Genomic DNA, 19824 nt, shown 5'->3' with positions numbered 1-19824 from the left:
TTTTAAAATTAGAATATCAATATATAAGTTTGGTTTTGAGCAAGGCTGAAATAAAGAGTTCTCCTGATTTTGATTAAGTCATAAGAAGCCAACATTCAAGACTAAGTAACATTCAACATTCAAGCTTTAAGTAAGAAGTGGATTAGTATTAAAGGTAAAATTTAAATATTTGAGCCTTCAGAAGATAAAGAAAGAGAGCATAATTTTTTGTGAAAATTTTATAATATGGAGGGCTGTCAATGTAAATTGCATCATGATTTTGAAATATTAACAAGAATAAAGATGAATAATTCATAATGAGTCTAGACTATTTTGTTTTGATACTACCTACAAAAGGCTGTTCCATATGTTATTTTTCCAAAGCGGAGGGGTAACTGCTTAAATAATGATGAATTTTGATTATAATTATCTTGCATGATCTAGGCAGATAGACCAAAATCATTTTCAAATTAATGACTGAAATCATATAAAAATTTACCATTGTATATTTTAGATTCATTAAGAATAAACTTCCAGGTGCAGTGGTACACACCTGTAATCCTGCATCTCCAGAGGCTGAGATAGGAGGATCATAAGTTCAAAGCCAGCCTCAGCAAAATGAGACACTAAGCAATTCAGTGAGACCCTGTCTCTAAATAAAATACAACATAGGTCTGGGGATGTGGCTCAGTGGTTGAGTGCTCCTGAGTTCAATCCCTGGTACCTTCTGCCTTCCAAAAAAAGAATAAACTGTCATAAGCTTAGTCTTATTTTAATATCTTGATAATCCTTTAACTCCAAGAATAAAATTTAAGAAAATTACAGAAATTAATAAAATTTGATGGTTATAGAAATTATACATTGTGGGAAAAAAGTCAAAGATGTCAGAGACAATACGTTTTGAATAAAAAAGAAAAGGGGTATTTTTGTATGTCAATTTTCAATTAATTACCAATAATTGGATTATAAAAGTTGAATATATTATTACATAAATGAATAAATATATGGAAACTATAATTCTAGATTCCTATTACCTTAATTGGAATAATTTGGAAGGTGCATTTTAGCCACACACACATACACACACACACACACACAAAATACAGCTTTACAATTTGTGAAAAGATTTACGCACTCAAAATAGTAAACTAATTATCTGGAACATTTTCTTGAGTCTGGTTCAAAATTAGTTCAAGCTAAATATAACTAAGCATAGAAACTTTCAGGGAACTCTTCTACAGTTCATGATGTGAAGAAATATATTTAGGATTTTACTCACTTAAAAATAAAAATGTTCATTTTCCAATGTAATTGAGCAGGTATTTTGTTGACTTCAAAGTTTTGAAAAGCTCCCTTCCTACCCCTCACACTTAATCTGTGATGTAAAGTGCTTCTATCTTACTTCTGTATTCCTTAAAATAGACAGTTGATCAATTGCCACATCTTCTCTTTGACACAGGGTTCAAAAACTAAATGTGGCCTGGTGTATGAGCCCAGCAGATCAAGAAGCTGAGGCAGGAGGATCACAAGTTCAAAACTGCCTCAGCAACTGAGTTAGGCCCTAAGCAACTTAGCAACACCCTGTCTCAAAATGAAAAATAAAAAAAGGGATGGGGATGTGGTCAGTGGTTAAGCACCCCTGGGTTCAAACCCTGGTAACCCCCTGCAAAACACACACACACACAAACACACACACACACACACAAAGAAATAGCAACAAAAAACCTGAATGTGCTTTGCCAGCTAGTAAGACAGAATCTAACAGTGAAGGAAAAACCTATTAATGTAAAAGAAGTAATAAGAAAGAGAGATCATTGGTTTAAAGTCCCATCATTAATAATATATTTATATTTTAATATGCAATGAATATCCATATTTTTATAAGTACATATAAATGTAAATGATAAAAGTATTATATCAATAATAAAAATATACCCCAAAAGTTACCTTTATTATCCTAGGTGGCAATTTTTTTTGTTGTTGTTGTTTTAACATGAAGAAATTTCTTTCTTTTTTTTTTAAATTACCTTATCAGGAAATAAAATGAATTCTGTGATCTTGCTATCTGTATGTGTATGTTCATGTGTGTATATATATGTTTTTATAAATAGAACAGTAATTGTTGGCCTCTATAAATAATAAAGTTAACCAGCATATTATATTTATTTATTTTCAAAGAATGTTTACTTTTATAAAAATTTTACATTTTACTAGTGTAAATTTTACTAACATGTCAAGTTATGTAAGTCCAATACTTTTTTGCATTTGCTATTTAACTTTAATATTTTTAAAAACTTTGATACATATTTTCATCTTTACCATAGAAACATATGGCAGGCCATGTGAGACTGTTCCAGAGGGAGTAGTCCTCTTTGTAGTCAATGTGAATGTACTTCCTGGGTTGTGCATGGCACAATCTTAGTAGCCCAATGTGAAGATTCTGTACCTGTTGTGTGAATCATAATACTATGCACTAGGTTGTTAGACAAAGATGCATATTAATAATTGTTATCTACATAAATTGTATTTATCATACTTTAAGGGTAGATCAGGTAATGTTTTTTCACACTTAAAAGGAAAAGAAACTAATTAGTGTCTTTCTCAAATTATTTTTTGGACTAACAGAGGAAGGGATAAATCAGGATTCTTAAAAACAGTAAAAGAATTCTAGTGAATCAAACCCAGTGTAGGCTGGTGGTATCAAACACCATGCAGCTATTTTAGTACTTCCATTATGAATAACAGGTAACTCAACTGTTCTGGGCAGAAAAAGAAAGTAAGATAATGAGCCTGTGTTTGTTTTCATATATCTATGTTAACATCAAATTACAAATTCTTTGTGTTTTATTCTATTTTGTAACTCCTAGTATCTAGCAAGGCATTTGGCTCATAGTTTACTCGGTAAATATTTGCTCATTTGAATTCAAACTGAGAATATGTAAAATGTTGCCTTCTTGTTTTTACATAATAAATATGTTGAAAAAATAACTTTAATATTCTTACCCTCTTTCTCCCAGAAGATATATCTAATTGCTGGTAGAATTTTGTCATTGTACCAGTGACAAATTTGCACATGACTTATAGATATGCTTACTTTCATTCTGATACCAATTCTTTGAAAGCAACTGAGTATCCTTCAATGCAGTTCATTTCTGACACACTTCCTGCAGTTGACTGAGGCCCTACAGATTAAGGGCTCAGTCTCATATGACTGTCTCCACTTTGAACATCAGCCATAGTCCCAAGTATTTCCAAGCCAACTGCACTTCTGCCCCTCCAGCTACAAATTTGGGGATCCCCATAAACCCCCTGATATTGGATAATTCTCTAAAACAACTCAAAGAATGTATGAAAACACTATACTTTAATGATTGTCATTTCAGTAAAAAGATATGAAGAAACAGCAAAGGAAAATGTTCCTAGAAATTCTGGAAGGGTCCCAAGAGCACAGGAGCTTCTATATATCAATATGTTCACCATCCAGGAAGCTCTGTGAACCTCATTTTTAGAGGTTTCATATGAGTATGATTAATTAAACCATCAGCCAAATAATTGAACTCAGTTCCTAGCTCTCTTTGTTCCTTGGAGGTGGGGAGCAGGGTAGCTGGGCTGCAAAGTTACAACCTTCTATTACTGTGGTTTATTTTTCCTGGTAACCAGCTCCCATCATGAAGCCATATAAGGGCACCCTTCATGAGCCACCCTGTTGAAATGTCATCTCACATTTTCATTACTTTGCCTTTTACATTGGTGTATATTTATTATGATTGTAAAATGTAATCATGATCATCAATGGGGAATGGTAACAATTCAAGTTTAAAGGAAGAATTCTTGAAGCAAATTATGCACACATATAAGCATGAGTAAAAGGATGTTTTGATAAAACATCAAAGAAGAGAAATAAAGTAAGTCTTTGGAGGAATAAGAGATAAATGTTTTTCCTCTTCTATATTTATTTTCCCCCTGCTTCTCTATTTCTTCTTAGTTCTTATTCTATGTTTCTGATGCTCATTGTGACTACTTTGCTGGGAGAAATGTCCAAGGACTTCAAAGATGGAAGTCTCATTGAGAAAACAGTAGTGGTGATGGGAATATTTTGGAAAGGATAATGTAAAAAAAATGAGCACGGAAATAGCAATGATGAAAGGAAGGTCAGAGGAAAAGGAAAATGCAAATTAAACTATGATGTTCAGGATATGTTTTGATAGTGTGTTCATATTTAAGAAAATAATTGTGATGAGAATGCTGACTGTCTGATATTTTCATGGCCCAATCCTTCAAGGGAAATAAGGAATACATGGCTATGTACTTAAATTAGCCAATTGCATATGAATAGACGAGTATGCTATTCTAAGTCCGGGCCTACAGCCTACAAAAACTTCCATCCATGTAATATTAGCGTTTTTATACTGTTATTTCCTGCAGAGATTAAGAGCCTTTAAGATACATATAAAAAATACAAAGTCTCACTCAAACCCATCGTCTCATTAACCTGAAAGTATCTTCCCTAATGAGAGAAATGGAGGGAACATTATGTATGTGTCTGTCCATGAAACTGAATAGAAGGCAAGTATACAAGAAGCTATCAAGTTTAAGAAGAAGAACAACAACAAAAATATTCTGGTTTGAAAAAACTTTAGACTTCTTCAGCTTTTATAGGTAAGAAGCAAGTTACAAAAATTGCAAAAGCTGCAAGGAGGATGTATTCCTAAATTGAAAATAATAATAATGACTTAGGACAAAGCTTGAAGTGAAACACAAGATCCACATGAAACAAGAGAAAAAGTAATTCTTCAAAATTAGTAACTATGAGAATAATCAAGGAATTGCTTCCTCAACCAGAACAGAGGGGAAGTCCTCAAAAATCTTTGCTCACATCATTGTTATGCACTAGTGATCCTTCTGGGTTTTAGGTTATTTCCTTTTCTTAATGACAGCTAGTATTGTGGTTATGAGGTTCAAGAAATGCTACTCTCAAATGTGTCACCTTGGCTTTTGAGAAAATGGTAGAGGCAGGAAAGTCTCTCTGATCTTTTCTTTCCCCTTTTCCTATAAAATAAGGGGGAAGTGAGTGTCCCTTCTTAACTAGAGGAAAGAAAAGAGTTCATCTCTGAAGACAGACAGATGCCAAGAGGAGTCTAAACAAACAGGCCTTGAGCTAACTTCTCCCCAGTTTGTTACTATTAATTACACCACACCTCTTTTGTCCAATCATACTTTGGTACAACTGTCCACTCTTCACAAAACCTAAGTATAAAATATGTGGACTTCTGTGCTTCTTCAGGTCTTCATTTCTAAAAATTCTGAAAATATGTTAAATAAATGTGTGTTTTTCTTGTTAATATTTTGTCCTGGGGATCTCAGCCATGAACCTTGGGATGGGTGATCTTTTTTTCCTCCCTGACAGTGGATACTTTTCAGCAAGTGACCACTTTCAAAAGTCCTACAGAGTATATAATTTTTGACACCAATGGAAACTATGTATTTAATAGAATGTAAGGTCTAAAAGGAAAACATAAAGCTTATTGGCACACCAATAAAGCCAACTGGGACCAATACAGTTCATTGTTCCAAACTCATCCTTATTAATAATTAATTAATATTCTACTTCTTAAATTTCAATGAGAATGATATAGCAAAAAAAGTTTGTACATAGCTAAGCTGGTGTGAATTCCTAATTTGAAACCTTGATTGTGTTTCTACAGTTAAGGCCTTGCCCCTGAAAATGCAGATGTAAATACTTGCAGATCAACTGAAGTGATATTCATAATTGTGTTGAAAGAATATAATCCGCTTATTTCTCAGTCAACAGTAGCCATTCAAAATGTTAATGGGAATATATTTAAACATTGGAAATAAAAGTCAGATTCCTAATCTAAAAAGATGTATTTATATCCATAGTGCAAATACAGGAAGATAATTATACAGCAAATTAGCTGTATTTTCATACCAGTAATATTAGTGATTAAAAAATACTGACTAGAAATGGACAGTTATCACATCATTGAAAGAACATTGATTAATTTTTAAGGGATGCTGTAACAAAGAACTACCAACTAGGTGGTTCACATAACAGAAATCCCATGGTCTTATAGCTCCAAAACCTAGAAATCTGAAATCAGATTGCTGGTAGGACTGGCTTCTTCTGAGAACTATTAGTGATATGTTCTAGGTTTCCTTTATTTGATGATTTTTTCCATATTTCTCTTCACATTGCCTTCCTTTTACTCCTGTTTTTGCTATGTCCAAATTTAGTTTTGTGTTTGTTGTTGTTTATAATGATGCCCCTAGTGACCTCTTTAGAGGATGGTTTCCTACAGAACTTATTTCCAAATAAGGTCACATATAAGGTACTGGGGGTCAAAATACCAACATATTTCCTGTGTGTTTGGGAGCGGGGATAAGATACGTAATTCAACTCATAAAAGTACATAAGTCTTAAAAGTTTCTATTGGAAGAATCCTAATTTCAGTAAATAAAGTGTCAATAAATGGATAAAGAAAGATTTTTCCCATGGTTTTAAAAAATCAAAACCTCTGTTTTCAATTAGAGTTCCTGCAGTCTCCCTATTCATGAATAATATGTTCCAAGAAGAAAGAGTTTCTTCTTGGGGAAAATTGTAAAATTCTAGAAGATATCCAGGCAAATACAATTTATATATATATATATATATATATATATATATATATATATATTAATATATACATTAATTATATATTATTATATATTAATATATTAATATATATTAATTTATGTATATATAAAATTTCTATGAATCCCTAAGAAAGTCCCTACTCTTCTCCTTTATCTTACAGCATTTCCTTTAGAAAACCTGCAACTGCAAATCCATCCTCTTTATTTTTGAGATGAATGCCAATCTTTTGAAAACTCTAGCAAGTTTTATAATTTAGGAGCATCTTTTTTAGAGTCCTTGGATCTATCTTTTTAATTGTTTGAAATGTGAATATCAAAGAAGATGACAACTAACACCACTGTCTCTTTGGGACGTTTAGCCTAGCTTCAAGTTCTACTTGAAATTGGTTAAGGCCTAGATACATTGGGACATAAATTCCTTATACAACAAAGTGTTTTTTAAGTTTTCTTTCAGGAAATATCCCAGAGGTTACTCAAGGATGATTTGGAATCACCAAATGTATACTAACAAAAAGAGGCCAGAGTCTCATATCAATGACCTTCTGACATTACAAACTTAAAATCCCCCAAGCAGAATATATCAACTTCCCTCAAAAAAGAAACATATGAACTATGAAGAGGCATGATGACCGTCTAACACACCTCCAAAAACCCTAAATGACTCCCCTTCTTGCCATCCAATCAATTCGTCCCTTACCTTCCTATAAATCCATCACCAACAGATTTCAGAGACAGATCTGAGCTTTCTGCTCTTGATTTCCCTGCAGGTCAACCTCACAAGAAATCTGTTCCCTCCCCACCACTATCACCAAAAATCAGTGCCACAGTAATGACTTATATGTACATCAGGCAGGGTCCTTGCTCAATTCCATACCTTGTTTATTACAAAGACAGAAAAGTTTTTGCTTTTCCTTTGGATAAAGAAAAGCATATACATAAATATCATGCATGTGGTTTTTTATTAACAAGGACGTAACTGACCATCTTTGTAGTCTCTGGTGGATTGCCTGGGATACATAAAATGTCTGGTTTAAATGTTTATCAAATAAAACTGTTTCCTACATTTGTGGAAAGGATTTCCAGGTTAACAACAGATTTCATTTATAATTAATGCTCCAGTAAACATCAAAACTTCATTTTGTTCTTCTTTTTCTCTAATGCAATAAACACACAATTATGCAGACAAACATAAGCTTACAAATATTGAAAATAACTTCCACAATTATAACCTTGCTACATAAACTGACCCTGCATAAAACTGAATGCATACAATGGAATTAGTGACATTAAACACAGATACATTTTATGCTTTTAATATCATTTTTATTAATTATATGTCAAATACTAGGTTGTTTTCTTTACAGATAAGTATTCCAGGGTTTTGAACCTGGAAATAATTTGTTCTGATTTCATTCCTCAAAATTGACAAATCTGACCCCAAAGCCTGGCCTCTTGAGCACCTGGTGATCCCACCTCATTTTTCACAAAGCATGGCATGTTGCATCACATCAGCCCCAATTCCAGCTAGATTCCTAATTACTGGGTTTGCCTGTGGGTACTAAGACAATTTAGTCCTGCTTTCCATCCCTTCACCCCTTCTATGCTGCTAAAGTGGTATAGCATAATGGAGTTTCTGGCTCAAATATTGATTCCTAAGTTTTCCATACTGCATTGGTGTGATAACCACACAATCTTGAAAAAGTTATTTAATCTAACATTCAGTTTCCATGTCAGGAAGTGGGCATAACAACAATTTCTATAAGCCCACAAAAGAGTGTGGTAAGGTTGGACTAACACAGTGTATGTGATTAGCTTTGGAGATGGAAATCCATAGACAGAAGTGCAGAAACATTCTTACACATCAAGTCTAACAGAAATGAAGATGCTGTCTTAAATACTAGAGAAACTAAGCACTGGGACCAGATTTCATGTCCAACTCCATATTTAATTTCACTTCCCTATTTTCTTTCATAATAATCATATGAAATTTGTTCTCTTTCATTACTCAAAATTTGGGGATCAGCAAGAGGGTTCCCTTTCTACCCTCTCTAGCCTGTCTATTGTGTAACATGTCAGGAACTACACGTAGGCAAACTAATCAGTAACAGGGTTGTTTGAGTAAATAAAGATCTTTGTTCTTGAGATCTACAAAACACAAAAATATTGTGATTTGGTGATCAGATCAGATGTGCATGATTTGGCCACAAACCTGCAACCATGGTGGGAAAGCACCACAATATCTGGTCACTCATCTATATGAACCAACCCTAAATCAGTTTCTTGGGACCATATCTCCCATTTTCCACTCTGCTAACTCATCATAATAAAATTCTTTCTCTCTGGATACTTTACTACTTGACTATTTGGCTTCTATCATACAGAAAGCAGACTGAGTTTTTCCCATGACAAAAATATGTAAAAGAGAACTCTCAGGTGAAATGTAAAAACAAATAAAAATATAAGTATCATTATCTCTGCCTCTTATGTGTCATAAGCAAAGAAGACAACATAAACTTGTTTTTACATGTATAGAACTGAGTCTTTTTTTCCCTTTTCAATCTAGTTCTTTCGATATACTCGTGTTATGATTTAGATATGAAGTCTTCCCCCAAAGCTCTTGTGTTAATGCAGGAATATTTAGAGATGAAATGATGAGACTGTGAGAGCGGTAACTAATCAGCCTAACTTAGGTTGAATGGACTAATTGGGTGGTGGGTGTACCCTGAAGAGTCCATCTTCCTGGAGTCTCTTTCTGTCCTCTAATCTGCCTCCTGGTCATCATGAGTAGAACAGAGCTCCTCCACCATGCACTTCCACCAAGATGTTCTGTCTCACCTTGAACCAGAGCAATGGAGTCAGCTGACCAAGGACTGAACCTCTGAGGCCATGAACCAAAATAAGCTTTTCCTCCTCTAAGTTGCTCTTGATAGGCATTTTGGTCACAGAAATGAATAGTCCTCTAACAATTAATATCTAGTAAACGCTGAATACACAACAACATCTACCCACTGCTGGACCTGGTTGTTGAGAATGGAAACCAAAACTTTCTTTCCACAAAACGTGACAACGCGATTCCACTGTCTCTATTAGCATCATCTCCATCTCTTCCCAGCTGTAACCAAGTCCTTGCTTTGAAGTATCCTCGCTAAATCAAATTTCCTCGATATATTTTGACCTTGCTTTCCCTCCTCTGGGGCATTCCCAAAGCACCCCTAAAGTGGAAGTACCTCTTACTTATGGTAAACAATGAACTTGGCTTTGTCTCAGGCTATGTTGGTGACATTTTAGAATCCAGCTTTCAACAAAATCTCTGACTCTTTTAATATCTTAGGGATTTGGGGAATTTCAAATATAGATGTCATGACATAGGAAGTAATTGGTAATGCTCTCAATATAACCAACATTAAGTAAATATATACATTTCCATTGTACTTAATTCTTTATAAACTTATAGTTTTGATTTATAATTGTTGATGACAGGAAAAAAAAAAACATTTTCACCATATTTACTTGTAACAATAAATGGTTCAAATTCATCAATTCACTGTTTCAAAAAATTTTAGCTCCCAGATAGGAATTCAAAACAGCAATTTCACCTTCCCTATCTCATGGCATTTCTTTCTATACACAGATATTTCTAGTTAGTTCTTTCAACCAAAATAATTAAATCCAAATTTTTTTTGTTTTATTTTTAATGTAGGTCTTACCTTTTCCAGTTTTGAAAGAGCAAGGGAATAGCAGTCTTTGGCTCTGAACTGCATGAATCTCATGTTTGCTGGGTGAGTAAGCTCTGTGATAATACTGAGACTCGAAAACAACCTACAGTTAAAAAAAATTTGCATCACGCTAACAATCCAATATGGTATTTATCATAACAACATATTTATAAGCGAATGATTCCTAGCCTTCAGCATAAACTATATCCAACTATAACAGCAGGCAGTGCCACATAAAATATTCTATACAAGAAAAATAAAACACTATTTTCCTAAGAATATTTTCAACAACAATTTAGCACAATAAGAAAAATAAATTCAATCATTTGACTTTTATTAGACATTTTTTATCTCCATAATTATGAAACAGCATCGAAGAAAACTCATAAAACTGATTTAAGAAGTTGTAAGATTAGTTTACGGGTCCTATTAAAACAGAAATGTGTGAACTGGCAAAATTTTTACATGATGAGCTTCTTGTCCATTATGTGGTCTCTTTGATACCCTGTGGCTCCCTACTCTAATAGTATGCAATTCTTAAACATCAAATTTTGCTACAATGAACTTCCGAGAAGAGGAAATGATTTAGGTAAAATTTCACCATAGTGAAGCAGAGCAAATGCTATAACATTGATAAAGATGTTTACAAAAGGCTTCTGAGAATTTTCACATGTCAAATGGCTTCACACTAGCTTTCTTTTCATTTGGCCATTTTCCCAAATATGTATACATATACATACACGCATACATAAAAACATTAGATTTTCTCACCCAGAGAAAAATGACAGGATATACCGCAATAAATGCCTTTCTATATTTGGTCAATCTAATCCTTACCTAGTATATATGCATCCTTGGTAGCTTTCTTGGTTCAAATAGTTTGGGATTCTCCATAGCAGCTACTTCCTATGATAATCAGCCCCACCTCCATGCAATATTTTTACACTAAGTTAAACTAAGTTCTGACCACTTAATATTCTCATTACTGGGTTGGAGCTGTAGCTCAGTGGCAAAGGGCTTGCTTAGCATGCATGAGGCCCTGGGTTCTATCCTCAGCACCACATAAAAATGAAGAAATAAAATAAAGGCATTCTGTCTACCTACAACTACAATTTTTTTTTTTTTTTTACTTCTCATTACTAGGCTGAACCCCCTCCCTTGAACTCAGGGACTAGCACTGACTGAAAATATTCAGGATATAAACAATCTGTTTGTAGCTCAAAACCAACTCAGCTTCCACTGCTCTCATCTTTCAGCAGTTCCAGTAGTGAGCATGCTCCCATTTCTCGCTGCTTGATTCAGCATTTTGTAAAGGATTGTACTTCTTTTAAAATGCGAGCCCTGTTCCTGAGTCCTGGTGCCACAGATGATTTTTGACCTCTTCTCAGATCTAATTCCCTAATGCTGACTGATGATTTGCTGGGACAGCGCCCTCCTGCCAGGCAGAGGGTCTGCTGCATGTCATTATTCCAGAGGGGCTGGTTCCCCAGCCACAGGCCAAACTTAGGGAATACCTGCCTCAAGGTCTGTTTCTCTGGGCTTTAGGTATCACTCCAGTTGAGACACTAAAACATCCAAATGTTTCTTTTGTGAAATTTGTATGCCTTCTTGGTTACTAAATGAACAAACACAGGGACTTTATCTAATCAAGGCCTTTGGGAGCTAAAATACAATCAGGTGTTTTGGGAAATCCATTGTTACTTAATCTTAATTTCAAGAACAAATATTACCATATTCCTTGATCTAGATAAATTACAGTAAGGGTAACTGAAATATTATCAGCAAAACAACATTGTCAATACAGTTTCTTATGCTGATTATTAATATTGAAAATACTGTAATTTTATTTGTGCAATTGATAATAGTTCTAGAATCTTGAGTTGTTTAATAATACTCAAAATCTGAGATTCTTTAAAGGAATGGTGTTGCAAACTCAAAAATAAGGTTTGTGGAACATTTAGCACAGGGACAAACAATAGGTACTATTTCTTAGCCATGGGCATTAATATTTTCTTAGCTTCTCTCATGTTACAATTTCTGCCTAAAATGCACTTACTACCCTGTTTACTTACCTCCTCAATTTCTGTATATTGAAAGCTGAGTCATTATTTAAAGTTTCTCTCAAATCCAATTGGTATGAAAATTTAAAAAACTTTTTTAAATCAAAATCCTCCTCTCCACTTTAGGTCCCCAGTATTTGGTTCATACCAATTATTACATTGTGTTTTGCCTGTGTTCTGCTGGATTTTATCCATGCCTGAGCTCTTTAAGTAGTGACACCTAAAAAGGCAAAGTTATCCTCCCAGTGCCTAGTACTGCATTTTATATGCCTTTAATTAATAAATCTTTGTTAAAATAAATAATCACTTAATTCTTGTTTGTGTATCAGGGATGCCTGGTTTAGTGGGTAAAATGTTAAGGATGAAAGTACAACTGTTTAAACAGTAACCCTGTGTTTTTTATATGCCATCTGACTTGCTTTTTTGCAGTTCCAATTTTTTCATTTGAAAGTCATCAATGATAGTAAATTCTCTAAACTGAACTTACCTTTTCTCAGAAACTTAAAAAATGAAGAGTCTTCTCATTAAAAAAATGTGTGTATAGATACACACTTAAGTATAAATATAAGTATATATGTATATACAAATATCATAAGTATATACACCTGTGTGTGTTGTGTGTGTGTGTGTGTATGCATATGATGTACATATTCATCAGTTGACTTTTGAGCCAGCAAATTCTCTCTGGTAAGCCTAAAAAAAATGCCACCAATTGCCAAGCTTATACCATCCTGGATTCTCAGAAGTATTTATTTAAGAAATATTTTTAAATGATAGTTACCATTATATGGGTTGTCACAGATAATTTATAATAGTCTGTAACAGTAGAAACTAAAATGAATAAGTAATAGTTATAAAAATGGGTCCATCAGCACCAAGCCTTATAATTTCATTTAGACAGTAATTGTTACATTCTATGCTGTGAACTGTGAAAAGGAAAGTTCACTGACCCAAATTTTCTTCTTTGTATTTTTTCCATTTTATAGCTTTTGGAAAGGTAAAAAATGCCCATAAAATATTAATAGATAAAAACATGAAGCACTGTTTTAAGAACTGTCCACGTATTAACTCAAGTAATCTTCACAACAACATGTGGGAACCTCTTTGTTTCCTATTTCCATCCATACCTCCTCCTTCCTCTGGAAGTATTAAGGGCATGTGGCTAAACCTTGCCTCTATTTTTCAGTATCTATAGACATGTGCTGGTTTGCACAAGGCTATTAGGTAAGCTGAGCCCTACAAGGCAAGTTTCCTGGTTGTCAGCATGGCCCGGGACCACCATACTTGAGGGTGAATAAGAAACCCACTATTGCTACATATCAAAGTCACATCCTCCTGCCAGACATTTTGATCCCTCTCTGTCTGGCTTCTTTGTAACTCAATAGTTTCCAACTTGTTTCAGAAACCAAGAGAGTCATTATCTTTTCAAACCACAGAAAACAATTCTATGATTAACCCGTGATTCTTAGCTTACAGATGAGAAACTGAGGGACAGGTAGCATTCAGGTATGTGGCAGAGCCTGACTCACCCCACAGCACTCGGGTTCCAAAGCTCTCTCCTTACCATTTTAATAAAGAGGTAGGGAGACCTCTGGAAAGGAAACTCAGAGGATCTAGATAAAATAACAAATTATTAGGAATACCTAGTTTCTATCAGGGTTTCATACACTAAGATCCATATCTAATTTAAAACTATAAACTCTACCTTCCTGTCTACTTTTAAATAGTAATTACTAGGTGATAACTTCATCATTATTATTCGTATTTTATGAAGGCAATTTTAAATATCTGATTTAACAAATAGCTATTACTGGTTTACTATCTGAAAGCTCTTGTCTCTAGGAGATACAAAGATGTATAAAATAAAATTCTTGTCATGAAACACGTCTATGAACAAATAGAGGAAACAATAAGAATTCATGAATTATAATGCTACATACATATTTCTAGTGGTGATAAATTATGACTCACAGGATATTCCTAGATTAGGGAGCATTGAGACACTCACTAATGAATGGATAGCTGTGAAGAATATATAGAAAAGTAATGAGATATAAGACCAGAGAAGAAAGTTATGAGCAGTCATTTAACTAATGACAATTTATTTCATCTTTGAAATATTCTTTATTTTCCTAGAGAAGTATGACTTTTATCTTCCATATATGCCATTAAACTAAATTTAAATAAATTTGTAATTGCTCGGAGTTTTTGTTTATATTCCTTTTCTAGAAATTACATCAAATAGAAATATATATGTAGTTAGATATGTTTGGAGTCATAGTAAGAGTGAGTAAAAAATAAAATTGAGTGACCTAGTCATCATATTTGAATGACTTCTATGGTTGAAATTAGACAAAACAACACAATTAATGCAAAGTACCTGCATAAGAAAACCTACATCATTTATGTTATTTTAAATTGGGAAACTGAATACTTGGCTAAGACTGCCATCTAGTGAAAATTTAGAACTAAGTAATTTGTAATGAAGTACTGTATTACAGTGCCCTTTATAAAGCATTGATTATATTCAATTATGATATTCTGTATTTATAAATTTTGTTGTATATTTTTTTTAATTATGTAAGTTATGCTAATGCTACAAATCCATTTATGTGCATTAATATATGCTAAATACATTTTAATACAAAATAGTTTAGAAATAAAGTGACATAAGAAGCATCTCTTCCCTAAATACTAAAATTATAATGAAGCAATATTGTAATTAAAAAAGTATTATAGTTTGTTCTATTTAAGCCTTTTCTATGATTATTTTATGTTTAGACCCCCTGATGTTAAGTGTAACTATGGTGATGTAACAAAATACCTATGCTATAGTTCTCTGCCTTCATTAATTTATTCAATGAATGTTTTTGCCTTGCCTGGTTACACTAACTAATAGAAAGATGAAAAATATTCTGTTATGGTTTGGATCTTAAATGTCTCTCCAAAATTCATGTGTTAAAGGCTTGGTCTACAGCTGATGACACTGTTATTGGGTAGTGGAAACTTCAGGAGGTAGAAGGAATTGGGTCACTGGAAGAGTACCTTTTAAAGCTCTTTAACCCCTTCCTCTCTCACTTTTGCTTCTGGGGTGCCATGATTTGAGTAGTTTTGTTCTACCATATGCTCTCCTCCATAATGCTCTTCCAGCCACTAGTCCAGAAACAATGGAGTTAGCCAACCATGGACTGAAACCCTCTGAGACTGTGAGGCAAAATAAACCTCTCCTCCCTTAGGTTTGTTTATCTCAGATATTTTGTCACAGTAATGGATAGTTGAATTACAGAAAAATAGTACCAAGAAATGGGGTCATTGCTTGTGACTATCCCTGATGGTGTGGTTCAGCAGTCTTTGAAATTGGCTTATAAGATAAATTTGGAAATGTTTGGAGCAGGAAGCTAGGAAGAGCCTAGAATATCAAAAGCAGAGATTAATGATCAATTCTAATAGGGTTCAGAAGACAAAAATGGTGCTAGAATTGCAGATTCAGGAAGATTCAAATGAACATGAGGACTCTATTGAGAATTGGAACAGCAGCCATTCGTGCTGTGTTCTGGCAAAGACTATCAGCATTTTGGCCATGCCCTGGGATTTGTGTGATACTGACTTTAAAGGTGACTGACTAGTTTATCTGGTTAGGAACATTTCAAGGAAGTGCAACATTCAAGCAATAACATGGGTATTACTGGCTGCTTTTAGTTAGATTTATGGTGAGAATCTGGAGCAAAAGGCAGAGTGGAAAGATTTGAAAACCTGCAGTTCTCTCAGAAAAGGAACACATTTAAAGTGTTTAAAGTGCAGAAGGATGCACTTGTTAAAGAGAATAGTACCATTTAAAAAGGTAAGAACATAACACAGGGACAATATGAAAGATGACTTGAGACTATGTAAGGGATTGGCAAGATTCCACCCATTAGAGGTTCAAGGGTATAAAAGTGTAAATTCATTTCAAAGCCTTTCCTTTGAGAAGAGAGCCCCAGAACACCCTGCTAGTGGAGGGATGCTTATAGAATTATTTCCCTGGGACTCATTTCTCTGTGTTTGGCCATCTGGCACCCAGCCTGCTATAACCATGGTTCCAGTGGCTTCACATACACCTCCCACTGGTAGCAGACCTGGGCTTGTCCACGTGATGCCGGTTTTGCAGGCATGTAGAATGCCAGAGTTGGAGGTCATTGAAGTTTCCACCAAGATTTCAAAGGAAAGCCTGAGAGGTCAGAGAGTGTATGCCAGGTTCCAAGTTTCTGCAGATAGACCTGAATGGATGATGTGTGAAGCTGAGGGAATAAAGTCAAAGCTGAAATACAGACCCCAGGAAGTTAGGGATAACAGAAACATGGAATGTCTGCCAAGGGAAGTTGCAGAGAGTGAGCACATTCCACCTAAGAGAGCAGACACATGGGCTGCAACCAGCAAAGCCACAGGGATGGGGCTTCCCAAGACCCTTGGAACTCACATAATACTACCATATGCCCTAGATGCTAGACATGGAGCTACAGGATTTAATGATTTTCTGGCTGCGTTTTGGTCTTGCTTTGATTCTAGTCCTGCTTTTCTACACCCTATTCCTCCCTTTTGGAATGGAAATGTTTACCCTGTATCTGTCCTGATACTCTCTGCTGAAAGTATATAACTATTTCTTTTAAACAGGGGCTCACAGCTTGGCGTTTGCCTTGAGTCTCAGAGGAGATGCTGGACTTGGATTTTGAGCAATGCTGGAACTGTCAACACCATGGGGTCTCTTGGAGATAAACTGGATACTTTTGCATAATGAGATGGACATGAGCCTTTGAGGGCCAAGGGTTGAGTGTTATGATTTGGGACCACATAAATCCATGTGCTGAAGGCTTGGTTCTCACTTTAAAGTGTTATTATTGTTAAGTGGAAAGAATTTTAGGAGGTGAGGCCTAATTGGGAGAAGTTAGGTCAGTGGGGATATGACCTTGAAGGTAACATTGGGACACCAACCCTTTCCTTTCCTTCTTTTATTTCCTGGCTACCAGGATGGGAGCTGCTTTGCTCTCCCATGTGCTCCCCACCATGATGATCTGCCTCATCACAGGCCCAAAGCAAAAGTGTTAAGTAACCATGGTATGAAACCTGTGAAACCATGGGCTAAAATAAACCTTTCCTCATTTGTTTATTTCAGGTACATTATCACAAAGCTGACTAATATATATGTATATGTATATGTATGTATATAAACACGATTTCACAGTCTATTAGAACACTGAAACTAATGTTAAAAATGAGAGATAAGTGATTTTATCTTACTTTCATTATTACTAATGCAGACCATATGCAGTATATTTAAAAAGTTATGATATAGTCATATTTACATTAGTATTAATAGTCAGTTGTAGTACCAAACTGGTGTTTCAGGTATTTAAGTTTTATCTATACCTACATGTTAATGTTTTATTCCTGTTATTAAAGAGTTACTTCCAGTCACCACGACAGATCTGAAGATATAGTGTAACACCCTAGCTCTGTGAGTAATATTTTAATTAAGACATAGTAAACATTGTCTAGATTTGGATGATCTTCTGCTTCTTTGTTTTGCTTTAAGCAGCTTGTGGATACCATTTCAGCCTCATCTCACACCAACCTTCCTTTTAGGCTCCTTTAGTCCTTAAAAAATTCCATTCTCAGAGCTCCATATAGTTTACATTGCCCCCTCAGGAATGTTCAACCTATCTCTTTCTACTTAGCTTCCATTTATCTTCCAAGTAAAACATCAACTCCTCAGGAAGGCATTCCCTGAACAACAGAACTGGATTAAATATCCATGTTATCTGGGTCTGTAATATTCGACATTTTTCAGTAATTGCAACAACTATAATTCTCTGGTTAATTCCTCAAATCTTTTGCTTAACTTCCCTACCAGATTATCAGCATTCTAAGATCACTTCATTTTTCATTGCAGTGAGGGCAGCAACACTTACTAGATGCTCAATAAATCTGTGGAACAAGTTTGCAACCTCAATAAATCCCAATTGCAGGAGTCCATAAAGGTTATTTTGTTTGTCTATTGATCAAATGTAGGAATTACTCTATTCCAAATAGATAACAGTTCCTTAACTTATTTAAATGTTTCCATTGATAGTGGTCATAAGTCTGGTCACTTCAATCTTAGGGGGAAAAAAAAAGCAAATAAAAATCTTTGTATAAAGCAAAACACAAAGAAACTTTTGTATTAAATCACTCCTGGACTTTAATTATATAAATTTAATATTGATTTAATTTTATAATTATCCTACACTAAACATAACTGTGCCCTCTGAAAAAAACTTCTTAACATCTACAGAAAGCTTTCTCATCTTTCACCTGACACCCAGTAGTAATCCCCAGTCTGCCACTTTTTCCTACATGGGCTGAGATGAGCGACTAAGTTTCTAACAATGTTGATTTATTTTTCAGTAAAATAATTAGGATTCCACTGACATATCAAATATTCCTAAAATAAGGCATTTTTATAGGTCAATCAGAGAGTCATTTTGAAGTCAATGTTTTTAATTCAAGTCATATCTTTATGTATATATTGGAAATTTAGTTTAGATAATAATACTTGTTCATAAAAATACAAAAAATGTGAAATATTTTCCAAATGTAATGGTGTCGCATTAGGTGATACTTTAGCAAGAGAAATTCAAATATGAAAGTGAAGACCTGTTATTCTTTTAATTTGGAAGATCTATTTTCCAGTAGACCCTCTTACTGGGAAGACTTATGGCAATATTTCCTATTAAATATATAAATGGAAGTCATTATGCACATAGGAGGAAAAGGTATAACAGGATCAGACTTGATTAAGACCTTCTCTCCTTATGCCTTTGTATTCAGAGTTGTCCTCTGGGGAAATAATGACCCAGTTGCTTAGGATTCCAGGAGTCTCTTCTGAACGAAGGAGTGGACATACTCTATACCTCCAAGAAATCTGGCACCTCAGAAATAGATGTTGTCCCATGGAAAGTCTGTGTTTAGTCAGCTTTTTCATTGCTGTGACCAAAAGACCTGACAAGAACAATTTTAGAGGAGGAAAAGTTGTTCCCGGTTCAAGGTTTCAGGAATCTCAGTCCATAGATAGACAGACTCCATTCCTCAGGGCTTAAAGTGAGACAGAACACCATGGCAGAAAAGTGTGGCAGAGGAAAACACCAGGAAGCAGAGAAAGAGCTCTCCTTGCTAGAACAAAATATAAATCCCAAAAGCATACTCCCAGGGACCCATCTTCTCCAGTCACACCCTCATTGCCTAGAGTTACCACCCTGTTAATCCCTGTCAGGGCATTAATGCACTGACTAGACTAACATTCTCATAACCCTTTCATTTTACCAATGAACTTTCTTGCACTTTTCACATATGAGCTTTTGGGAGACACCTAAAACCTATACTGTAACAGTCTGTTGCTATAA

General features: G+C 34.7%; 1 protein-coding gene across 8 annotated transcripts in view; it reads right to left on the bottom strand.

The window, feature by feature from the left end:
• Window positions 1–19824, bottom strand: part of Kcnt2 (potassium sodium-activated channel subfamily T member 2) — a 361454-nt gene that overhangs the window by 56079 nt on the left and 285551 nt on the right. For all 8 annotated transcript variants that reach the window (XM_048809800.1, XM_048809801.1, XM_048809804.1 and 5 more), the window contains one exon: window positions 10341–10452. In XM_048809800.1, the coding sequence (XP_048665757.1) occupies window positions 10341–10452 (112 nt within the window). The remainder of the gene's footprint in view (window positions 1–10340; window positions 10453–19824) is intronic.

The sequence above is a fragment of the Marmota marmota genome, unplaced genomic scaffold (genome assembly GCF_001458135.2).
Source record: "Marmota marmota marmota unplaced genomic scaffold, marMar, whole genome shotgun sequence".
Classification (NCBI taxonomy): domain Eukaryota; kingdom Metazoa; phylum Chordata; class Mammalia; order Rodentia; family Sciuridae; genus Marmota; species Marmota marmota.
This window is presented reverse-complemented; position numbering and strand designations above follow the sequence as displayed.